This window comes from Myotis nattereri, assembly GCF_964212035.1.
Source record: "Myotis nattereri genome assembly, chromosome: 2".
NCBI lineage: Eukaryota > Metazoa > Chordata > Mammalia > Chiroptera > Vespertilionidae > Myotis > Myotis nattereri.
The window spans coordinates 193,148,047-193,174,190 of record NC_138076.1 but is presented as its reverse complement, the minus strand read 5'-3'; the positions used below and the strand labels follow the sequence as shown (position 1 = coordinate 193,174,190).

The 26,144-nt window shown below is 39.2% G+C and overlaps 1 protein-coding gene and 1 pseudogene across 2 annotated transcripts in view; both read right to left on the bottom strand.

Annotated features, from left to right (window-relative positions):
• LOC308513990 (alpha-2-macroglobulin-like) overlaps positions 1–26,144 on the bottom strand; it is a 45,395-nt gene that overhangs the window by 531 nt on the left and 18,720 nt on the right. Inside the window, exons 17-34 of the mRNA XM_081084027.1 lie at positions 24,845–24,959; positions 22,733–22,871; positions 21,517–21,745; positions 20,363–20,489; positions 19,885–20,006; positions 19,408–19,459; positions 14,997–15,080; positions 14,365–14,541; positions 13,956–14,043; positions 12,991–13,147; positions 12,648–12,722; positions 11,982–12,162; positions 9,670–9,893; positions 5,603–5,821; positions 5,315–5,442; positions 3,238–3,328; positions 2,136–2,204; positions 484–586 (exon numbers count right to left, since the gene is read on the bottom strand). Coding sequence (XP_080940153.1) covers positions 484–586; positions 2,136–2,204; positions 3,238–3,328; positions 5,315–5,442; positions 5,603–5,821; positions 9,670–9,893; positions 11,982–12,162; positions 12,648–12,722; positions 12,991–13,147; positions 13,956–14,043; positions 14,365–14,541; positions 14,997–15,080; positions 19,408–19,459; positions 19,885–20,006; positions 20,363–20,489; positions 21,517–21,745; positions 22,733–22,871; positions 24,845–24,959 — 2,380 coding nt within the window. The remainder of the gene's footprint in view (positions 1–483; positions 587–2,135; positions 2,205–3,237; positions 3,329–5,314; positions 5,443–5,602; positions 5,822–9,669; positions 9,894–11,981; positions 12,163–12,647; positions 12,723–12,990; positions 13,148–13,955; positions 14,044–14,364; positions 14,542–14,996; positions 15,081–19,407; positions 19,460–19,884; positions 20,007–20,362; positions 20,490–21,516; positions 21,746–22,732; positions 22,872–24,844; positions 24,960–26,144) is intronic.
• Positions 3,770–4,175, bottom strand: LOC308512716 (small ribosomal subunit protein uS8-like; annotated as a pseudogene). The gene has a single exon. The product of its transcript is annotated as a small ribosomal subunit protein uS8-like (transcript).

Genomic DNA, 26,144 nt, shown 5'->3' with positions numbered 1-26,144 from the left:
ATAAAAACAAAATCATTAGGTGAAGTGAGAGATAGCAAACATTTATGGGATATAGGTTAGTGAAATAATATTATGGGAAAAATTGTATTTTGTCAGAAACATTAGCAGCATTCATTTGATGCATTGCTGGCTGCCTTATATTGTTAACTTTTCAAATACAGTTCATTATGTTTCCTTTACTCTGTACTCCTGAAGGACAGTTCAATGTTGAACTTATTTAAATCAAATATTGTTGTACAGTTGATTTAGCTGAAGAAAAGGGAACTAAATATCTTACAGATATTTTGTTTTAATTGATATATTTACATTATATGCAGTTTCTATAATGTATGTATAGAAGGCAAAGAGAGGAGAATCAGATTTGATAAAGACAAAATGAAGTGCTAAGAGCTACTAATGTAATGAATTTCCCCTACATGTTTCTGAAATCTAAATTTCTGTGGTCAGGAATTTAATCTGTATGTAAAAATTGCTCATACTCACCCGTCTCATAGTAATCGTAGACTTTCACTATGGCTGGTTTGAGATCTCTTACTGGGATATCTTGGAGAACCGTGAAGGACAAGCTCAGTGTCTGATTTGTCACCTAGAAAGCAAAAAGGAATTAAATGAGCTTTCTTCTCTTTTCTTTGAATGACTTTAAATATTCATTTGTTTGGGGGAAAAACTCTTTTTTAATTATTATTACTATTACTTTTATTTTTAGTTAATCATCACCCGACGATATTTATTTTCCCATTGATTTTTAGAGAGATTGGAAAGGAGGGGGAGAGACAGAGAGAGAAACATTGATGTGAGAGAGACACATCAGTTGGTTGCCTCCATCATGCACACTGAACAGGGCCGGGCATTGAGCCTGCAACAGAGTTATGTGCCCTTGTCCACAATCAAACCTGGGATCATTTAGCCCACAGGCCAATGTTCTATTCACTGAGCCAAACTGGCTAGGGCAAAACCCCATTAAAAAAATCAGCTAACAGGGTTCTTAACTTGTGCAGAAAGCTCCCCAATTGTTCTTAAACAAATAAAACAATTCATATATCCCCATCAACGTTTTGTTCATAGAGGTGAATGATATATGATTTTTATTGATTGGATAGCTATGTTTATTTTTGAATATCCAGAAATTTGGCACCATTTAATTTCTCTATCTTGCAGAAATACTTGTGTTGACTCAAAAAGGAATATAAAAGGTCAAGAATTATAACCTTGTTTAAGTTTCATAAATTTGGAAATTATAATATTCATCAATCTATAAATAAATAAACTATGTACAACATATAAATATAAAATTAGAGTGGCTTTTCGGTGGGCTGATCTATTTACTTTATGGTCCAAGTCCTTGCTGAGATTGACAGTATTTTCCCCTTTTATATTGTTGATGTATTATTGATATAATAATTGACAAACCCAATGGTACTTCCTTACATTACTCAGAATAACTTGAAGATATAATAAGCATATTTGGTAGAGAATTTCTTGCTTATAAAGTCCTAGAAATACGACTATCTCAATATTATAATAAGCCATTTCTTTCCATAGCCCAGATGAAATATAAATAAAGAAGGAGAAGAGAACATGTACTGGAATTAATGTTAGAATTCTCAAATATTTAGCATAGAAGTGATGTCTCAAAAATGTCTTCATTCATTTCCTAGATATCTCCCTTAGGAGGATGATCTTTACTAGAGGCCTGGTGCATGAATTCATGCACCAGTGGGGTCCCTTGGCCTGGCCTGTGGGATTGGCTGAAACCAGCCCTCCAACATCACCCGAGGGGTCCTGGATTGTGAGAGGGTGCAGCCCAGGCTGAGGGACCCTGCCGGTGCACTATCAGGACCGGGGAGGGACACGGGGGGTTGGCCAGGCCTGGAGAGACTGCAGGAGAGCTTCAGGGTGTGTCTGGCCGATCTTGCTCAGTCCCAATAGGCCGGAACCCAGCAGCAAGCTAACCTACCAGTTGGAGCATCTGCCCCCTGGTGGTCAGTGCCTGTCATAGTGAGTGGTAGAGCGGCCTTAGCATATCAGCATATTATGCTTTGATTGTTTAAACAAAAGACCGGACGACTGGACATTTAGCATATTAGGCTTTCATTATATAGGATTTTTTGCAACTAGAGTGGCAGGACTCTCACCTTATCTAGGTAAATCAAAACATGGTTGTTGCTGACTTCTGTTCGGCTCACATCATCAGATCTTTCAAGCTGAAGAACATGAAGACATTGCAAATGTTAATAAACAAAAGAAAGCCCTGGGAAACCCAGAGAAAAGAATATTTTTATTTCCAAATTAAATTAAGCCTGATGGTAACATTTCTTCTAATATCTTTTTTTTGTAAGTAAAGACAATAATGTACAATTAAAAATAAAAGTTAATTGGGATGTAGGGTTTAATATGGCCTATGTGTAAAGTTGATACATCTGAAGAAAAGGAACTAAATATTCTAAATTTGGGAATTGCATATATTTTAAGGTTTAATTCACATTCTATTTTTTAATCAGGAGGTGATTTTGTTTTTGTTACTTCTTTTGCTTGCTCTAATTTATAGCAATCTCATTTTGTATGACCTTCTGTAATAATTTTATAGGTTGTCCCAAAATTCACGCAAGATTTGCAATTCAATTCAATTGCAAATCTTGTGTGAATTTTGGGACACCCTATAGTTTATGTCACTCTGTCATTTTCACTGGCTTATATGTAGACTAGAGGCCTGTTGCATGAAGAGAATCATGCAATAGGCTTTCCCTTCCCCTGGCTGCCGGCACCGGTTTTCCTCCGGCACCTGGGACCCAGGCCTTTGCTCAGGCCGGAGCCGCCTTCAGTCTTCTTTGCTGGTCCGGCCGGAGCCGCCTTCAGTCTTCATTTCGCTGCTTCGCGCCTATATACGCAAATTAGCCACCATCTTTGTGGCAGTTACTTTGCATATCATGCTGATTAACCAATGGGAGGTGTAGCGAAGGTACGGTCAATTACCATGTTTGTCTATTATTAGATAGGATACTTTACCTTCAAGATTCTGAGCTACATGAAAGTAAGAACCTGTTGACATTATTTTTCTAGTAGGTGTGGCTTCCAGCAGTGTGTTATGCTCATGGGGGCAGCAATACAAACATGCTACATTATATTTCTAAGTTTGGAGAAAGTACCAGTCTTTAATAGAGGTTGATTTAATAGGGTTATAATATATTGTCTCAGTCTATAAAAATATAAAACAATAAATAAAATAGAGACTCCTACCATTTTCACAGTTGGTTTCAGGGGAATGAAGCCAGATACCATCTTCACATCAACAATCGCCATGTTGGAGGCAGGACGGTTCCCAGTGTAACTGAAGATCCAGGGAAGGAAGGAATTGGGGTTTTCTTTATTATTAAATAGTCTTTTTTTTTTATTTCCACAGTAAGCACTCAACAGCCCTAAAAGGTTCATGGGAGTCTTCCTAAGTGTCCTACTCAAGTGGTTCAGAAAACTGGCTCTGCATTAGATTTTTAGGGAGCCTGTTAAAGCCACAGAGATCAGGAATACTTCTAGACCTGATGAGTCAGAATTCCACATGTGTGGACTCTGAGGATGTGTGTTTTCAGAAAGCTCTACAAGTGATGCATAGCTGGACTTGAGACCTCTAACCTGTGTCAGTTATTTGATACATGTACTTTATCTTAACTTTTTTCCTGAATAGTATCTCCAACCAGGTTTGAATATTCTTGGGTACAGACACATTTTCTTTTTGTCCACTGAGGCATTTCATTTGCACATATGTATGATATTCTCAGAAAAATATTCCCAGGATTTTCCCTCCTTTGTGTTTTCATCTTGCTTCTTCATGGTCCATGATGCCCGCTGAGGTTGTCAGTACAATAAAACCATTTGATGGGATGGAAGCAGGTTTTCCTGCCATTTTTCTAGATCTTTGAGTTGCATATAACATCTGGGGCCAATTACTCCACACGTATTTAGCCTGCCTGTGAGGTTCACAGTAATTTTCCCAGCTCTGTAGTCATCAGTAATTTTAAATTTGCCAATGAACCATGTTGCATCATCACAGTTAGGAACTGGAGCATGGCTTTGGAGCATGGCCTACTAAGAATGTAGCATTTGCCTCTCTTTTCAGCATTGCTGATACTCCTGGGAGCACCAGCCAGGACATTCATGTGCACCCTTATGATGGCACAGAAGGACGGCAGGAAGCGCGACAGATACATTTTTTATAAGCCTGTAGCTCTTTGAGTACTGTTGTGTGTGTATGTATCTCTAGATCTACATATCTATATATCCGTATATCTATATATCTCCATGTATGTATTTTCCCCAAAACTGATTTTTTTGGTATATAGTCTGAAATTTAATTATTGCCAGTAGAAATTTTAACTAGAGAGGCATGATTTCCTTCTATTCATGCTTTTCAAGAATTCCTCATCTCACTTTTTCTCCCTGGCTATTTGAAGATTGCTGCCATCATGAACGACACAGTAACTACCCAGACCAGGAAGTTCATGACCAACAGACTACTGTGGAAACAAATGGTCATTGACATCCTTTACCATGTGAAGGCAGCAGTACCTCAGACAGAAATTCGGGAAAAACTAGCCAAACTGTATAAGACCACATCATCTTTGTGTTTGGATTCAGAACCCATTTTGGTGGTGGCAAGACAACTGGCTCTGGCAGGATGTATGGTTCTTGGATTACGCAAAGAAAAATGAACCCAAATATAGACTTGTAAGACATGGCCTGTGTGAGAAGAAAAGACCTCAAAAAACCCCAACCAAAACCAAAAAAAACAAGGAAAGGAATGCAAGATGTTAGTGCTGGCCAAAGTGAACTGGAGATGGGACAGCAGAAGGAGTAAAGATTCTTCAGTGACTTTATTTGTGGTGACTGTGCAGATTTTAATGAAGGGATTAATAAACTCAAAACTTAAAAAATAAAAAAATATTTCCTCATCTCTTTTCTGGATAAGGCAAGAATAATATAGGATTTCACTACTGTAGAATAAAGTTAGGATGAATCATTACATTATAATGAAATGAGAAATCCAGGTCAGGGGCAAGGGATAATGATCTACCTTTACTTATTAACGAGGGAAATTAATAACCTTTTCATAATGAGGTGTGACAATAATGGTTTCTGGAAGTAGAGGAAGGACAATCTAAACCTCATCACTGAGAAATTCTGTATCAACATAAGAACATATTACTTTTTTGGTAAATGTAGTACAAACATTCACCATCCCAGTGCTCGACTTAGTGAGGAGTTCCAGTAAAAAGATTGATTGTTATACACAGAATTAAGTGATTCAGTCAGAAAGTCTTACCTGACATTCAGTGAGACCTGGAAAGTGGTATGGGCTTTGGGTCCATCACAAGTTTGGGGCAGAGTCTGTACCCCCAAAGCAAATGGGAACTCTTCTTTTTGGGGGAGAATATTATATTTCAAGGATGTCTGTGGAATATCAAAGACAAATATTTGTATTTCCCCCTTCCCCATTATTTCTCCCAATTTTCTCAACACTTTGATTTGTTCTATCATTTCCTGAATTAGTACTTTTCAGGGCAAATGGTTACTATGAACCCTCTGTTCTCATCTGCTCCAAGAGTCTCACCTGGAGGTAGACACACCCTTTTCCTGTTGCTGTCATGCTGTAATCTCCAGGCACCTTTGGCAATGAAATCTGCTGCAGTAACAAGCGGTTGTCGTTGTCCACTTGGAAATTTGTGGAAAATGTCCCTGAAGATTGAATGGTCACCTGTACAGGCTTCCCAGTCCTGGTGAAAGTAGCTGCTCCATATTTGGACAAAGCATGGAGAGCCACCACTGTGTCCTGAGAGAGACAAGTGAGAGAACCTCTTAGGTATGATAACCCTTTGAGGACTCAGAGGCCCAAGTTAACTGCCACAAAAGGGCCTTTGATTTCCTATTTCCCTCACTACTTAAACACTGGAGTTCTAATTTCATTACTTGTTAGAATCCTTAAATAGATGACAGCACCATAATATTCACATAGCTTCCTCGGACTATATGCCCTAAATTTTATTTTATTTCTCATAAAATTGATCCTTTTCTTTCTATAAATACACTTGGGATATAAAATGTAGAAAATATACACATAAATTGTTATCATTTATTGGCAATAGCTATTTGCCTAAAATTTTTTTTTTGGTGAATAATATTTTTTATTCATCAAATAGTTTTTTTTGGTCAGAAATATTATAAAGCTTAATCATAACTATGCATTTTTCTTTTGTATTATTCTTTTTTTATTGTTTAAAGTATTACATATGTGTCCTTTTCCCCCATAGACCCCTCCCTGTTTACGCCCACCCACCAGCACATCCCTCTCTAGCATCTGTGTCCATTGGTTATGCTTATATGCATGCATACAAGTCCTTTGCTTCATCTCTTACCCAACCCCCACATCCTCCCCTACCTTCCCTCTTAAGTTTGACTGTCTGTTCGATGCTTCTCTGTCTCTGGATCTATTTTTGTTCATCAGTTAATGTTGTTCACTATATTCCATAAATGTGTGAGGTCATGTGTTATTGGATTATTCTTAAGTATTAATTACTGTACACATTAAAACTCTAGATTACATATATACTAGAGGCCTGGTACACAAAATTCGTGCACTGGGGTGGTGGTGGTCCCTCATTCTGGCCTGCACCCTCTTGCAGTTCGAAACCCTTTGGGGGATGTCTGCCTGATGGCTTAGACCTACTCCCTACGGGGATCGGACCTAAGCCGGCAGGCAGACATCCCTCTTATAGTCTGGGAGCCTTTGCTCCTTACTGCCTGCCTGCTTGCTGCTTTTTACTGCTCAGCTCACTGCTCCTTAGTGCTGCCGTGGAGGCGAGAGAGGCTCCTGCCACCGCTGCTGTGCTTGCCAGCCATGAACCGGCTTCTTACTGAGCAGTGCTCCCCCTGTTGGAGTGCACTGACCATCAGGGGGAAGCTCCTGCATATAGCGTCTGCCCCCTGATGGTCAGTGCACATCACAGTGACCGGTCATTCTGGTTGTTCTGCTCTAAAGTTCGCTTAGGCTTTTATTTTTTATATATATATATATATATATATATATATATATATATATATATATATATATAATTTTATTATCCTATCTAATAATAAACAAACATGGTAATTAACATTACCTGCACTATGCTTCCCATTGGCTAATCAGGGTGATATGCAAATTAACTGCCAATCAAGATGGTGGCCGGCAGCCACGCAGCTGAAGGGAACAGGAGGCTTGGTTGCCCTGGTGATGGAGGAAGCCAAGGTTCCCCGCCTGCCACTTCAGGGCTCTGAGCCTGAAAGCAACAGCTCCGAAATGCAACTATGTTTCAATTATAGAAGCTAAACAAACCTCAGGTACCCGCGTTCAGCCAGCCGGCCTCGGAGCTGGAGCCGCAACAAAGTTTCAATTACAGAAGGTGAATAAATCCCAGAGTAAAAAAGAAATGAAAAAGGAGAGACTGGGAGCTCCAGTTGCAGGCTCCGCCTGCCTGAAAACAGCCCTCAGCCCCTCATCGAGACTGACCAGGCACCCCAGTGGGGACCCCCACCCTGAAGGGGGTGTGGGCAGCCTGAAAACAGCCCTCAGCCCCTCATCCAGGCTGGCCAGGCACCCCAGTGGGGATGCCCACTCTGAAGGGGGTGTGGGCAGCCTGAAAACAGCCCTCAGTCCCTCATCCAGGCTAGCCAGGCACCCCAGTGGGGACCCCCACCCTGACGGGGGTGCGGGAAGCTTGAAAACAGCCCTCAACCCCTCATCCAGGCTGGCCAGGCACCCCAGTGGGGACCCCCACCCTGATCCGGGACACCCTTCAGGGCAAACCCGCCAGCCCCCACCTGTGCACCAGGCCTCTATCCTATAAGTAAAAGGTTAATATGCAAACTGACCCTAACAGCAGAAAGACTGGGAATGACTGGTCACTATGACACACACTGACCACCAGGGGGCAGATGCTCAATGCAGGAGCTGCCCTCTGGTGGTCAGTGAGCTCCCACATGGGGGAGCTCTGTTCAGCCACAAGCCAGGCTGATGGCTGCCAGTACAGCGGTGGTGGTGGGAGCCTCTTCTGCCTCCTCAGCAACACTAAGGATGTCCGACTGCAGCTTAGGTCTGCTCCCCGCTGGCAAGTGGACTTCCCCTGAGGGCTGCCAGGCTGCCAGAGGGGATGTCTGACTGCCAGCTTAGGCCCAATCTCCTGGGGAGCAGGCCTCAGCCAGCAGGTGGTCATCCCCTGAGGGGTCCCAGACTGCCAGAGGGCACAGGCCGGGCTGAGGATCCCCAACCCACCAGTGCACAAATTTTTGTGTACTGGGCCTCTAGTATATATATAATATGTAATATACTTTTTTCACTTTTAATTACATATTGAGAAAAACAGTGAAAATAAGTACAGTTGCCACTCTCGAAGCATTTGAAAACTTGACAACTGTGGTTATACCAAAGTGCTCTAGCCCCCAAATTAAATTCTACTCTGCTGCTGAGGTCAGTGTCTCAAAGAGCCCGATGTCCTTTGTAGCCATGATGAAGGTCATGTTTCAGTTTCTTCAAAGGAAATAATTATAATTATCTCCTTGATTTATTGGCATTTTTATTTGGCTTTTTTTTTACTGGAAGTTTGAATTCTCCTTTTCATATTCGTATTTTTAATTCTCATCAACACTGAACCTGGATGACATCCTGAAATTATATATTTAAAAACCGAAGCGACCATTACGATTGGTCGACCAAATGACCGGTCATATGATGATGCACTAACCACCAGAGGGCAGATGCTCAATGCAGGAGCTGCCCCCTGGTGGTCAGTGCACTCCCACAGACAACCTCCTGCGGCTGGCCAACCTCTCTCAGTCCCTCCCACTGGATGGCCATTCCTGATCGGCCCCAGTTGCTGGCCAGGCCCAGGAACCCCACCCATGCACGAATTTGTGCACCGGGTCTTTAGTATATTTATAAGAAATAAATGCTAACCATTCTAACAATATTATTTAGTTTTTTTCCCATTCATACGGAACAGTACAAAATTAAGTACAGTGGAGAAAGCATGGAATGGCATTTTGTAATGGGTGTATAGGCTAACAGCTAAATTCTCTGAAGATAACACTTTTTGCTGTGTATGTATTGATAAATTCTTAGATATAAAGTTATATTGTTAGGCACAGGAGGTTGGATGAATAAAGATAGTTCTTTATGCTTCTGATGAATAAATGGGTAGAGGAAGCATAAAATGTGTCAGCTTTAAAAGAAACCAGTTAAAGGAGACCTAAGAATGAAGAGATGTTCAAGGAGAGATTATTGGGTTTTGGGTACTATTTCTGGGAACTTTGAAAGGGACACTCAGAACTTTCAAAAGATTGATAGATTTTTAAATTCATTCTGCTATGGTATTGACAGTGGCGCCCCATTATTGCCTTAGGGAAGGTAGAGTACTTATTGGAAAAAAGGGACTGTGATAATAACACAGGGATGGGTGCCAGAATTCTATACATTTTCTTTTTAGCTCTTTGACTTTCATTTCCCTTTATTTCTCAAAATTTTAATAATATTTTCCTCATTTCAAAGTATTCTCATCTTTATGTTGTATTCTTGGATATGTTTATATCTTGTTCAAAACTTTTGGTACCTGAAGGTGAAGTAAAAGGTTTTGGGAAACTACAAACCTGGGTGGAGGAGAAGCCCCCTTGAGAATTCTGTTGCTTTGTGATCCACTTCACAATGTGTGATGCGGAAGTCAGCTCCTCTGAGGTTGGGGCAGGCTGGGCCATGAGGTGAGCCAGGAGCACATAGGATGTCATCTCCACCTCAGCAGAGGGAGCCTGGGGTTGGTAAAAATGTTCCAGTGGTGCCTTGGGTTTCTGAGGTCGTGTCCAGTGAACAGAATTATCTGGGGATGAGAAAAATCAATGTATGAGTGACTGTATATCCACATTTAATTTAAGGTTAAAATACCTAAGCCAGAGCTGAAATGAGGATTGCATTCCTATAATAATCTCTAGAACTTTATCTGGTTGATTTTCCTTCTATGTAAATCTGAACATGGTTTGTGTTAGCAAGGTTAAGGAGGAAAATGTTGCTGGAATGAGAAGCCCATATTCATCTAAGTTTTCAAAAGGTTGCTATAGTTGGGTTGGTGGGAGAGCAAAATAGCAGAGCATGTTCTCTCACTGGTGATCATATTTTTTTATTTCTGATATTTTGCAGACCTTATCTGGGGTTTGTTAAATTTTCTATCAAGCCTGCCCTTAGAGGTTTCTTGTGAGAATCACGAATCACTTGAGATAATAGAATTCATACTCATTCGATCGGAAAAACAATACAGTAATCCTTAAAATACCAAAGACTGACAAGGATGTGAAATAATGGGAACTGATTTGCACTGCTGTGGGAAGTGAACTGCTCTTTGGAGAGCAATTTGGCAATATCCAGCAAAGAGAAAGATGTGCTTAGCCTACTATTCAGCAATTACACTTCTCAAAGAATAATTTAGAGAAATTCACACACATGCACAAGGAGACATGTATGTATTAATTGCAGTGTGGCTCGTTATAGCAACAAGTAAGAAAGAAGAAAAGATCCATGAGGAGAGGCACTCCATATAGACCATGACCTTTTATGTATTGTAATATATTGTTCAGCAGTGAATATTAATGAGCTAGAGCCCAGCTGGCGTGGCTCAGTGGTTGAGCTTTGGCCTATGAACCAGGAGGTCACGGTTTAATTCTCGGTCAGGTTATATGCCCAGGCTGCGGGCTCGATCCCCAGTACTATGTGTCATATACTCTACCAGGAGGCAGCCGATCAATGATTGTCTCTCATCATTGATGTTTCTATCTCTCCCTCTCCCTTTCTCTCTGAAAACAATAAAAAAATAAAATTAATGAACTAGGATTACAGGCACCCATATAGAGGACTTCTACTAACATAATGTTGAACTTAAGAAAAACAAAAGGTAAACAAATAAACAGCTAAGAAAATAAGATGCAGACATAATCAAAAGTATGATACTGCTTATCTAAAGATGAAAAATGTAAAAATTTTGAATATTATTTAGGGATACATTTGCAATAAAAATATTAAGAAATCCACAGAAATTGTAATGAGAAGTTCAGAATAATGATGCTCTTTGGAGTGGGAATGGTATACAGGGAATTTTTCCTACAATGGTAATATTTTATTTCTTAATCTTGAAAGGAAGTATAAAGGTTTTTGCTAATTATTCTTTATGAATTCTTGTATGTCTGAAATATTTCCCAATACAATTTTAAGAATTTACAATTAATGGCACTGTCAAGGGGGAAAGTTAGAATATGTTTTCTTGAATATCTTATTGTCATTTGTATTTTATTTTCTATTTCTTTGACCTCCCCCATATAGACCATTGTTTACAAAGAAGTATTATGTGAGCATAAAAAGATTTGTCAACATTATCAGTCTTGTAAAATGAGCATAGAATACCAGAAGTTGTTCATGTTGCTACGTCCTTCAGTCCTTTCTTATATTTGAGATGATATGATGCACCAGGTAAAGGTTGGATATATATATTAATAAGTGTTATCTTAATCATAGTAGCTCATACTTTTATAGCACTTACTATGTGTCATATACTCTACCAAGTGCTTTACATGGATTAAATCATTTAACTCTGACAAACCACCTTAGGAGGTAAATACTATTGTTATCACCATTTTACTGATGAGGGAACTGAAATACAGACAAGTTAAGTGACTCGCTCCAGGTTACATAAGTAATACATTTTGGAGTGGTTTCCAGGGGCCAAGCTTCTCACTATTACAGTATACTGCCTCTTTTTTGATGTGTGATTTTATTAAGAAATCCTAGATTTTATAATAATATAGATTAAAAAAGAAGGAAGAAAGGGGTCACAGGAGGTAGGTGGAGGGGATTTTTGCAATTTAGTAGTATTTGATACAGAGAATTTGGGATGGGAGAAAGATTTCAGGTACGCACTCACCTTCCTTCACTGCTTCCTCATTAAGTGACATGAGTACTTCATTCTTCTTTTCCTGGTTACCTGCCAGAGCAAAAGCATAGGCCAACAGTGCCTTGGTGTAGACATGGCTTCCATGGCGTCCTTCCTTTGCTGACTTCCAGGCTGACTCCAGGCAGAACATGGCATTACGGACAACAGGGTGCTGTGAAGGGGTGACAAGAAGGGAACTGAGCTGTGTGAACAGGGATGCTAGCGTTCCCAGGTAAATGCAGACTGTAGAACAGAAGTGAAAAACAATTTCAGATGCATTTGTCTATCTATCCTCATTCTTATGGATATAGAGAATAGTATTTTTTATCTGTTATTCTCACATTTATAAGGCAGAAACATAGGCCATATCTTATATCTTTCGATTTCATTGTGTGTGTGTGTGTGTGTGTGTGTGTGTGTGTGTGTGTGTGTGTTGGGGAGGGGGATGGTTAGGGAATAAAGAGCCCAGGAGCATCACTGGGAAAGTGTAAATCTTTTTAATGGAGTGACCAAATTCTCTATTGAGCTGGGAAGCATTGAATTGCATAGAAGGAAGGCTGACACTTGGCTTTTAGTAGGGTGATAGTTCACACAGCAAGTTAGTAGTTTCATGGCATCCAGACTCAAGCTTCAGCAGGGGAAGGAGGTGGTACCTACAGTGATGGGAAGAGGAATCTCCAGAAGGGCAATGGTGATATAGGCAGAGAGGGTCTCTTCATCTTCTACTCCACCCTGTAAATATGCACAAGAGAGATTTGAGTAATTTAACTTCTGACAAGACTCTTAGCTCTGTTTTCTACTCTCATGGAATTTATCCTTTCCCATATTCATCCCAATGGGGCAACAGATCATAACCGAAATGCTATCCCCTCTTTCTTGCTACTATCCAGGTTTTATGTTCTTCTGATGCCTTCCCTAAGGAATCCCTAGGTTACTACCCACTCTTCTCATCCTTGATTTGCCTCATCATGGGCAAGTCAAAGGTGTGAGGACACTTCACCTTAATGGCATTGTTGAGCAGTGATCCAGAACTTCTGAAACAGCCGTTGTCCTTCTGTTTTTGGGAGAGCCAGGTGAGGGCTTGATTAATGTGTGCTTCATCGATGAAGATGTAACGTCGAGCCTGAGCAAAAGTCTTCAGTACAAAGGCGGTGAGCCTGAGGGGGGAGGAAGGGATGATGATATTTATGTTGTTACATAATTGGTTTTACAACCACTTTGCAGCAGTAGGCTTCATAGGACACTTTTTACATTGATATTATTCATCTAACAGGAATTCTTTTGTATGTAGAGCTTCCATCTCCTTTTGACTGCTAGCTCTAATTAATTTGCTAGGTCATGTATTACCTTGCTGACACACATCCTCTTTGTTACAGAGAGTCTAAGTACTTCTAATGTTACTTTAAAAAAACGTATTTGAGTAAGGCTTTAAATCTTTCTTTTCTTTAGAGATTTCCTTTGGTAGATGGCAGAATCTTCTCATATACAACTCTTACATGCAATAACAACCTCTAAGAATGCTTTGCCTTAGAGGTTGAAAAACTGTTTCATAGCATAGGTCCTTTTCAATTCGTTCCTTCTATTGGTGAATTTATTCCCAGTCAATTTGAGTATGATCTAAAAAAACATAATATAATCTGAAGTGAACGTGAAATTATATGATATGTTCATTGGCCATATCATTAAATTGCTCTTGGTTATGGGAATAGTTTCTAGAAAAAAAATTATTTTAGAAAGAAGACCTTGATGTATTATTAATAGGATGAATTTGGGTGTCAAGTGTAGCATACATGTATTTGAATCTCAGCTTTTCTGTTTGTTACCTTACTAATCTTGGTGTATTTATCTAGTAGAATCAAGTATAAGCTTAATAATACATATTTGATAAGGTTACTGTGAATATAATCATGATAATATATGTAGATGAGCTGGCACAAAAATAGCTCAAAAAACTCTTTTTCTTACCAGGTATTGCCTGTGCTCCTGCCATATGTCTCCCCAAATGTACTATAGGAACCATCAGAGTGCTTGTAGTTCAGCTGTCTCTGGTAACCTGGAGTGGAAGGTTTATGAAACAGTATGAAAGACTGTACATGCTGTAGCCAGAGAATTATCAAAATGCTTTGGCCTTGTGATATTTTTAAAAATTTGCCGTCATATGTTAGAAGGTCCCCAGTCAAAAACATTTTTTTGGAGTTTGGACCCTGGATAGTTACCATGAAATTAACTTCCATAGTATTCTTATCATAAGAACTATCATAGTATGATAAGCGAATGTATCATAGTGTTGATAAGTAACTCAAGCCTATTGGGAAATCCAATCTATTGTTGAAGTAATACTGTGAAGTTTTCACTCACTCATTCAGTCACTCACCAGTATTGAGGAAGCCAATGGCCTTGGACTTGACCTCTGGAGTCAGTTGCTGTGTTTCATTTAGATAATTCAGAACATAGATATTAGGAGTGAAGAGGACCATATTCTGTTCTCCACAGCCATAGGGCATTTTTAGGAGATTTTGTGTGTTTCTCATGGCAGAGGCTAATATGTCTCCTAAAGAATGGGAGAGATGGGAAGTCATAAAGCTTATTAATTATAACTTATCAGAATCAGAAATAAATAAATTATTAGCTGGGGTAAAGAAATGAAGATTTTTAGGAAAGGTAAATTTTCCAGGGATAGAAGTATGATTGGAATTAATAAACAAGCCCGAAAAAGGAGAGAAGAAAGAAGTTTAAATTACAATTGTTATTTTGAGAAAGTATTTATGGAAAAAAATGTAGTAGAAACTGTCAATATCTATAATAATAAAAGTTTAATATGCTATTTAGACAAGATATCTTTCCTGACTACCTTCCAGATGAAGCTGGGGCTATGAGGGAAGCCTGGGTCCTGGGTGGCAGAGAGAAGCCCCTGCCAGCAGCTGGGGGAAGGAAGGCCTTATCTTGCACGAATTTTGTGCATCAGGCCTCTAGTACTAGAATAATCTACTTGGGCTGGGGACTTACCCAAAACTGAGAAGGAGGCTCGGGCAGAGTCTTCTACCACATTTGGTGGCAGCTTCAGAGATACTTGATCAGGCACCTCAGCACCTAGAGAAAAAAACAAGTCAGCCATAATGAAAACTATTTCTGCTATATATCCTCCTGAAGAGCTCTAAGACCAAGAAGTCAGAACTATGCTTTACCTAAACTTCTGAAAAGCTTTCTCTCTTTGAATATTCCAGTTTCTTATAAGTGGTCCTCCCCCAACCACTTTTTCTATTTATGTATAGAGTTGCATTGTAAAAGAAGTCTACCGATTTACTAGTGCCCCTGATATCATCCTATGGCTGATACAAGATGGTTATCACAAAATAGTATACTTAATGTCCACCCCCAACCTCCTTACTCAACAGTTATGACAGAAAAAGCACACAAAATGCCCTGATGTATACATAAACAAAATAAAAATATCAAAAATTTTCTAAATTCTATAATAATGCTCTGTATTAACTTTCATCAAATTTCACCAAATATGAAAATAGTATTTTTATGGAAGTCCTAGACATAGGGGTGGGGCAAAGATGAACAAAATTTGACTCATTGAAAATAAATAAGATAATTGCTGCTGATAAGCATACATTTGCTGCCATTCTAATGTATGTGAATTACATGAAGATGAAAAAAAGTGAAATGTATTTATCTTAGTGCTACATTTCTTCTTTGTTAAATTAATAAAAACTTTTGTCAAAGGTACAAGGTTTCAGTTATTCAAGATGCATTAATTCTAGAGGTCTACCATTCAGCATAGTGCCTGTAGTTAACAATATTGTATTGTATACATAAACATTTGCTAATAGGATAGATCTTATATTAAAGTTCTTATCATCTATATATATAAAACCTAAGTGACCGAATGGTCAGTTGACCTGTTGCTATGACACGCACTTACCACCAGGGGGCAGACACTCAATGCAGGAACTGCCCTCTCATGGTCAGTGTGCTCCCATAGCCTACCTCCCGTGGTCAGCCAACCTCCCATGGTCCCTCCCCCCCAATGGCCAGCCAGACCGAGGGACCCTACCCAAGCATGAATTCATGCACGGGGCCTCTAGTCTATATTTATAAAAGCCCAGTGACCAAATGGCCGAATGACCAGAACGACCGGTCGACCACTTGCTATGATGTGTACTGATTTCTAGGGGGCAGATGCTCAATGCAGGAGCTGTCCCCTGGTGGTCAGTGAGCTCCCACAGTGGGAGTGCCGCTCGGCTGACTGGAATGAGCGGCTGCTCCTGCAGTGGGAGCAGCCGCTAACAGGTCCAGGGTGAGGCTGAGTCTCTGCACCTATCAAATATTTGAGACAATCCAGACTTTGGCCTGACCCCAGCTGATGCAGGCACTCTAAGGCAGTGATGGCGAACCTATGACATGTTTGTCAGAGGTGACATGCGAACTCATTTTTTTGGTTGATTTTTCTTTGTTAAATGGCATTTAAATATATAAAATAAATATCAAAAATATACATCTTTGTTTTACTATGGTTGCAAATATCAAAAAACTTCTATATGTGACACGGCACCAGATTTAAGTTAGGTTTTTCAAAATACTGACACGCCGAGCTCAAAAGTTTCGCCGTCACTGCTCTAAGGTGTGTTCTAGAAAGGGTGTGAGGAGCTGGCATAGGTGGTTGGGAAGAGGGGACATGACTGTGGATCCCCCGGGAAGGCTGTCCTGATGGCTGAAGATCCTGGAGCATGGCTGCCCTGAACATCCCTGATGGTGTCACCGACCTGGCATCACACATCAAGACATTTACTGAATGGCTTTGGGGTGCAAAGCTTTCCGCCAGGTACCCCCAGGACACAGAACATGCCTTTACCCAAGATATTACTCTGAAATATCAGCTCAGACTAATTTCCTCATTCACTCATTCAGCAGCTGCTCAGAGGATGGGTCCACAGCCACTTGGCTGACCCGGATGAGTGGCTGCTCCATCAGCGGGCTTATCCCCACAGGCCACGCCCCCCACAGTGCACGAATCCATGCAGTGGGCCTCTGTGTAAAATAATAGAGTGGGAGGAAACTTTTTGAGATGATGGTTAGGTTTATGGTAAAGGTTGTGGTATATAGTTATATCTTCAAACTCATCAAGAAGCCTATATTATGCATGTTTTAAATTATTTTAGTTGTATAGTTAAATTTAAATTCAATCATGTAGTTAAGTATATAATGTTGTTATGTATTTACTACATATAGTTGTAATAATTATGCATACATTATTTGTATGTTAAAAAACTATTACTTAAAAAAACCCAAAACTTCTATAAGGAAACAGACATAAGTAAACTAAAAAGACAAACTACCAACCAAAAGAAAAGAAAATATTAGTAACCCTAGCAGTTTGACTCAGTCAACAGAGCATCGGTCTGTGGACTGAAGGGTCCCAGGTTTGACACCAGTCAAGGGCACATGCCCGGGTTGCTGGCTCGTTCCCAGTAGGGGGCATGAAGGAGGCAGCCAATCAATGATTCTCTCTCATCATTGATGTTTCTGTCTCTCGCTCCCTCTCCCTTCCTCTCTGATATCAATAAAGAAATATATTTAAAAAAACCAAAAAACCAAACGTAGTTATTAAAAAAAGGAAAATATTTGTAACTTATTCAGTAGATAAAGATTCAGTGTCCTACAGTTGAATCAGAAAAAGGACAAACTACTCCCAACAGTTTAGAATAGTCAAGGATATAAATGCAATTCATAAACATGTACAAATAAGCTCATCCTCACTTGTGATTAGAGAAATATAAGTTAAAACAACCAAATTTTTGGTTAAAATGAAAAACTTTTATAGTAATAGATGATGGTGATCATTGTGGGGAATGTAAATTGGTGGAAATATAAACATGAATTTAAGTAAAAAATTATTTTGTTAAAACTAAGAATATACTTACTGCCTTCTAATCAGGAATTTCACATTTTGATATCTACTTTGTATGTACACAGGGCGCCTACATTTGTGTATGTATGTACAGATGGGGCAAAAGTAAGTTTACAGTTATGAATATGTGGAACACAATTTATTCTGTATTATTATTGATCAACTATTGAATTCTTTTCCATAGGAACAACTGTAAATGTACTTTTGCCCACCCTGTATGTATGCATTAATATATTTATTTATCCATGCATGTATTTATTTATTCCTTTATTCTGATGAATAATTGGAAAAAAAGATTTGTGAATGACTATAAAAACCAAGCAGAACTGTGATATAGTATGAAATTAAAGGGAACTTAAAAGAATTACCTATATTTATAATTTAACATGGATAAATTTTGAAGACAAATTACTGAATAAAAGTAAGCAAGTAAAAGAATGAAACTTATGCCGTATAAATACACAAACAAATTCGTGTACACATATTATTTCTAAACATACACGGATGATCACTGAAGTATTGAGAAAGGCTGTAAAGGTGTGACATTAGCCTTAATAAGAAGTTTTTTTTAAAAAGGAGAATTCATTTTTATATTACACAGGTAATTAAAGTTAGTTATAATAAAACTAACTGATGATTAGCTCTAGATAGATGTATAAGAGTTAAATTAAAATGAACTCAGAATTGGAGGAGAAGCCATGATAAAAGGATTTGGTGATAACACTAAATTCATTTTAATGTATAAATAAGGCTGAACAGCCAAGCAATTATATTTTTAGTACACATTTTATATATTTGAAGTCTTGACAATATAAAAATCATAATGGACAGAAATTAGTAGGAAGACAGAGAAAGGCAAGGAACATATATGTGATGTTGATTTGACATCACTTTGAGGTAAGAACACATTGTGTTGATATATTTCCTAGTGTACTAAATTTTATAAATGTTTTTGTTTAGACAATTCTCCACCAAGATAAAGTTATGTCTCTTACTGTCAGTCCCTGCCAAATGACTGCCAGAGCCTTAGGTACAGGATTGGCATCATACAAATACTGACGTAACAGTAATGGTACAGGCTATGACAACTTCTTCAGGAAATAGCACGGTCCCATTATCAAATGCTGTTGGGTGGCCTGAATTTAGCTACTCATATATTGTATTACTAAATATTCAGGAAAATATACCCTTGGCAATATTCTGATTCTACCCACGTTCTACCTATAGCTACATCACACATTGGTCAGAAAAACATTTTAGTGGTTGCAAAGCTGCTGTAAGAGAAAAAGACTCAAAATTCATGAGCTATGGATATTCTCCTGATCAAATGACTTGACCTCTCCAAGACCATATTTATCATTTGTCACATGGGTTGAATGGCTCTTTGGGTCTTACTTAACTAATAGGGTGCATGTAGAAGTAATATATAAAATTCTTTGAGCTTCAAATGTTATACAAACTTTAGTTAATGTTATTTTAATTATTAAGGCTGATTCTTACCTGATGGGCAAAGCAGGGAGTTGAATGTTGCTTCTTTCTCTATTCCTTCAGGCTTTATATGGAAAGAAAGGAAAATTAGAGGAGAGAATGAACTGACTTTTAGGACACTTGTATTGATAGGGCAACCACAAATTTCTTGATAGTAAAGAGAAGAACTAGAACTGATTGTTCAAGTATATTATATAAATAAATTGTATAAGCAAAAGCAATATGAAGGAGACTGATAGATGAGAAAGTGAGGGGAAAATGTGAAAATAAATTAAGAGAAAGAGATGGAAAGACAGATAGAGGCATATATATATATATATATATATATATATATATATACATATATATATCAATGTCTATAAAAAATATTATGAAATATCTCATGACCATATATTATGTAGCCCTTCGTACCTAAAAGTTATAATCTCAACTGAATCAACATTGTTTTCATTGACACATTGTTACCTATATATGGGCAGGCTTACTCACTTCCACTAAAAGGGGCTTGATGATTGTGTCTTTCTTTCCATATTGAGGGACCACAGCCACCTCAGTCCCACACAGTTCTTGAGACTCCAGTGCCTCTGCGTTCACGGTGAAATTCACAGTCCCTGAAAGAAGGGCCAGTAGACATGAGCACGACCTCCCCTTTCTTCCATCCTCTAAATCCAAGATTTAGAAATGTTCTATACCTCTCCCCCTTTTTATGTTGTGTTTTAAAAACATAGGAGCAGGAATAGAAGCAGCAAAAGCTAGAGAATAATGATTCTGAGCATTTGAGGTGGAAATGGAGGTGAGGGTAGTAAAAATATCCGTCTAGACCTCCTAGAATAAAAGACAAAGAAGAAAAATCCTACCATCTGGGGAAGGGGTGTCTTTGCCTGAGGGAAGTAGAAGTAGATATAAGAATCCCACTGACATACAATCTTTGAGTAGGATTGAGTAGTTTTAGGAATCTGTCCGTCACCTAATGACTTTGGAGTTACTGCCCAGGTCACGGTTTGTCGTCCATTCCCACAGATGCAGTGAGAGTCTTGTTCCTTCTCCCCTGGGACAGCCAGGAATGCAGGAGAGGCTTCTAGGTGCACCCTGACCTGAAATCACATGTGAGACAGAGACGAGATCAGAGGAAGAAGGGTACCAAAGAAGAATGAGGTGAAATAAAGCATTTTGGAGAGTGGTTAGATTTCAGGTTGCCTAATATTGAAGACCTTATAGGTAGAATTGAACTTGAAATATTCGTATTTTGGTATAATCTGCTCTTTCATGGGACCAGAGGTGAGGAAAAGTCATGATGACATGTGCCGGTGGGAGCTCTATTTCTTTGACTGAAATCTTGACCATTCTCTCAGCTTTCCCAGCAGAGTACACGAGATTGGTAAACAGTTATGATTTCAGTGGATATAAAATGCTCACAAATAATTTTAAATTAATGACACATATAAGTTAAATACATGGGAATGTAGAGGTTGAAACCTTGAAGAATCTAAGACATGTAAATGACGCCTATTGATTTTTGATGTCCATATCAGAAATCTTCATACGACACAAACTTCCTAACCTTAGAAGATTGTGATGAGTTAGAAACTTGAGACAACATGGGTGGACTTTCACAATAGGATGCTAAGTGAAATGTCAGTCACCAAAAGCTAAGAACCATATAATCTCACCCATATGTGCGATATAAAATTGAAAATCAAGACACAGACAATAGTATGGTAGTTACTAGAGGTAAGAGAGTGGAGGTAGTAAAGGAAGCCAAATATATGGTGATGGAAGATGATTTGACTTTGGATGGTGGGCACACAATGCAATATACAGATCATGTGTCATAGAAATGTACACTTGAAATCTATGAAATATTGTTAACCAATGTCACCCCAGTAAATTTAATTTAAAAATATTAGAAAGGAAAAAAAAAAGGGACTCAGAAACTTGTTTTAAGTTGCAATCTGATATTTGCAGATATCAGCAATTATAGTTATGAATATGCATATGAATATCTAATAGTACTCTTCTTCTGATAAGCACATTTTCCATACAGGAGTTTGATAGTATTCCTAGGAATGCAATTTTAATTTAATTAACCTTTTGTTCAATTTAGGAAAGCGAGGTCCTTACCCGGATGCAATTGGGAAGGTAGTTTAGGACAGTAGCCTTGAGTGTGAAGGCCTCTCCACGGATCACAGAGTAGGGCATTGTGAGTTCCACAAAGAAAGGCTGGAAGGCTCGGAGAGTGGTGGGAAGAGAGAGGCCAATTCCAGTGTCATCGGACAGGCAGAAGGCCCCTGCCTTCCACTCAGTGATGGTATCAGGGACTGTTACTCCTACTTCAGCCACGCCCGATGAGCTGGGGAGGATGGCAATGTGAAGAACAGAAAGTAAGCAGTTAAATAAATCCTTTCTAGGAACCCCTATAAATGACTCTATTGTCATGATTTGGATGCACTCAGAAGAAATATTAATAATGAAGAGTATAAGCAAGGCTTAAAAATAGAGTCATATAACTCCTTTTCTTTTAAATCTGATCATTTTAAATTCTAGTCTATATTAGAATCTCCTATAGACATGTAGCTGTAGTATAATCTATTATAGACGATCCTATATAATTCTACATAATCGAAGCATAATATGCAAATCGACTGAACGGCCAAACAGAGAAACGACCATCCGGAGGACTACCCGGGACCACGCTATGACACCCATTTGCACCAGTCCAGCCAAGGCAGATACGATGCGATTGGTCAGGGCTCGGCTATTGCCCAATGATCGCCCAGCAGAGGGAGGCCCAGGTCACTGACCTGCGGGATGTGGCGGGTGGGTGGGGCCTCTCTCTGTGAGGGAAGCCCAGGTCCTGGGTGCCAGAGGGAAGTCGGTGCCAGCAGCCAGGGGAAAGAAGGCCTTCTCTTGCACAAATTTCGTGCATCAGGCCTCTAGTATAGTTATAAACTAAATATGTAATTTGAGATTGTTCTTAAATTTTGATCTCTAAACTATTGTTCCACTTGAGGGTGAGTTTATAATTTTCAATTCTACCACTATTGTGTATAGTTTGCCTTACTGATTCTGTTTTTAATTCAAGAATGCTGATTAATGAAGGGTCTCTCTAAAGTGTTAATCTATGCAGTGCTTGGTTTTATTTAGTCTTCATGCCTGTTTTTTGGACATTTTTGAATTAAATTTGTGCAAAATTTCTTAGCTCTGATGCAATTTATTAGTGAGGTGTTATAGCAGCAGTACTTATGTCCAATTTCTCCTAAAAACAGCAATGTGTCCAAAATTGAAAATTATGAGGAATATCTACTGTTGTATCTTATATATAAAGGAAGTTACTTACTCTACTACCACCAAGTCCCAGATCCACGTCTCAGGAAAGTATTTTCTCACGGTCTCTGTGATAGGCTCTGGGACAGGCCCTGGGACAGGCCCTGAAGCACCTAATACATAATTACTGCTGCCTCTCATTGGCATTATTTCTATGGTGGGTGAGGGAGGAGACAAAAACAATAAATATAAAGCTCAAGCTTATAAGAGACTGTGATAAGTGCTACAAAAGAAATAAACAAGGTGATGAAATAGGAACCAGGAGAAGACACTTGGGTGTTAAGGAAAAGCTTCTTTGAGAAGGTAATGGTTTAGCTGAATTCTTAACTTTTGAAGTAAGCTAGGAGTGAGGTGGGGGAAGAGAATCACAAACAGAGAACATAGAGACAGAGGCAGAAAGAGCCTAGCATTGTCTGTGGGGCAGAAAGGAATCCTCTGTGGCTCCTGCACATTGTGCAAGTGAAGATTTCTATGACATGGGGGCGGGAGGGGGGAGGAATCAAAATTTCCATTTGGTATGTTTCTCTGTGGGAGAAAAGAGAAATCATATCCAGACATCATGGCAGGGGCTTTGTGGAACAGTTCATGGGAGTGAAGGGATAAAGGATTACAAAAAGAGTACCTGGGTTGCAGATTAGATCCTGGCCCTGGTGGGGAGACGGGCGGGAAGCAACCGATCTGTGTGTCTCTCTCACATCTCTTTCTCTCTCCCCTTCCACCCTCTCTAAAAATCAATGAAAAAAATATTTTCACTCCTCGGTGAGGATTAAAGAAAAAAAAGCTTCTTATTATGTGTCAAAAATCAGTTAGGATCTCTCATACTGTTTACTATAACTTCTGTTAATGATGTACTGGTAAATATTTAACAAAGCACACAGGAAAAATATTTGTGCATATATATACTTGTATATACATAACTATAAATCTGATAAAAGATTGTAGAATATAATTTATAAATAATAATACAAATATACAATAATTTAAATTTAAATTCCAGATAGACAATTCATCATTGAATTTTTTCTTTAAAAAATATTTTTATTAATTTCAGAGAGGAAGGGAGAGGGAGAGAAAGAGAAAGATCAGTGATGAGAGAGAATCATTGATTGGCTGCCTCCTACTGGGGATCGAGCCCCCAACCTGGGCATGTGCCCTTGACTGGAATCAAACCTGGAACCCTTCAGTCTGCAGGCCGATGCTCTATCCACTGAGCCAAACCAACTAGGCCGAATTTTTTTCTTGATATTTGACAAACTCTTTGGTTTGTACTCAACCTGTATTCAACCATGATTTGACAATCAGACTAGAAGCAAATGCTTCATTACTATCTGACTCATCAAAGAAATAGCCCATGTCATTGACAAATGGGTGATTTCAACACGAATATTGCCTGATGTTATTGGGACATTAAGGAACTTCTTCACTTGATTGGTGAGAATGTAGCCCGACTTATGAACATTTCTGTTTCTGTTTACACTGATCCTATGCCCGAAAACTTTCTCTTTCTTTTTGAACGCCACATATATTTTTTTTTTTTTCAGTTTGGTTCTTCATACTTTATTTATTTTTTTATTTTATTGCTTAAAGTATTACAAAGGGTATTACATATGTGTCCATTTTATCCCCCCGCCCTAGACAGTCCCCTAGCCTCCCCTATCCCCCAGTGTCTTATGTCCATTGGTTATGCTTATATGCATGCATACAAGTCCTTTAGTTGATCTCTTATCCCCCTACCTCCTGCCCCCCAACCCTCCCCGGCCTTCCCGCTGCAGTTTGACAATCTGTTTGAGGTGAACGCCACATATTTTTATGTACTAGATACAAATTCTTTATGACTGGCTTTTCTGATTCCTCAATCAGAATCAATTCCTTCTTTTATTCTGCACATATTCCCCTGTCTTTTAACACTTTTCACAATCTGCCATGTGATCTCTTCAGCTTTGCATATATGGGGGCTTGATGCAATCAGAATTTTTGGGGTCATAGTGCTATGTAACCTTGATATATCTGAATCACAAGTGTTTTTTTGGTTAATTTTAATAATGCCTTTTATCTGATTCAATATGTTAGGCAATTTATATTATTATTATTATTATTATTATTATTATTATTATCATTGTTTTACCTGAATACTCATATCGTCTTGCAACAACTGGGCTTGCAAAGGATTGGGGATGATAGTATGAACACACTCTGGGTTTATGGATCTTTGAGTTGGTGAACGCCTTTAAACCCATATCCTGTGAAGAAAATTATCACCTAATTAGTACATAAATATTATAAAATATATAGGCACATGCTCTTAAAAATTGAAATTAATAAACAATCCAATTAGTTTAATATGAAACTTAAAAATTTTTTTAAAAAATATTTTTTATTGACTTTAGAGAGGAAGGGAGAGGGAAGGAGAGATAGAAACACATCAACGGTGAGAGAGAATCATTGACCAGTGGCCTCCTGCACACCCCCTACTGGGGATCCAGCTCACAACCTGGGCATGTGCCCTTGACCAAATCAAACCTGGGACCATTCAGTGCACAGGCCGACGCTCTTTCCACTGAGCCAAACTGGCTAGAGCTAATACTAAACTTTTAATGTTCACATTTGTAGAAGGGATATTGGTACACTTACTGAGGTAATTTCATTTTTTTAAAACACTTTGAACAGTAGTTATTTTATAATTTGATATTTATAAGTATAATAAGGAAATGAATTTTAGTAAAAAGAAGAAAACTTGATTAATAGCCCAAAAAGTTACAGTACTGGCTCTTTGCTATTAGTAGATCTCCTACTTATAGTGACCTTGGAGAAGTCACTTGACCTCTCTATGTCTCATTAGCCTCAACTATGATATGAAGGCATTAAATAAATAATTTTTAAAATATATATAACTAGAGGCCCGGTGCACAAAAATTTGTGCACTCGGGGGCAGGGGGTCCCTCAGCCCAGCCTGTGCCCGCTCGCAGTCTGGGACCCCTCGGGGGATGACCAACTGCTGACTTAGGCCTGCTCCCCGGAGGATCGGGCCTAAGCTGGCAGTCAGACATCCCTCTGGCAGCCCTGGAGCCCTCAGGGGATGTCCACTTGCCAGCGGTGAGCAGGACTAAGCTGCAGTTGGACATCCTTAGCGCTGCTGAGGAGGCAGGAGAGGCTCCCGTCATCACTGCTGTGCTGGCAGCTGTTAGCCTGGCTTGCGGCTGAGCAAAGCCCCTCCTGTGGGAGTGCACTGACCACCAGGGGGCAGCTCCTGCATTGAGCATCTGCCCCCTGGTGGTCAGTGTGTGTCATAGTGACCAGTCATTCCCAGTGGGTCTGCTGTTAGGGTCAATTTGTATATTACCCTTTTATTATATAGAATGGAGGCTTGGTGCACTGGTGGGGGCTGGCTGGTTTGCCCTGAAGGGTATCCCGGATCAGGGTGGGGG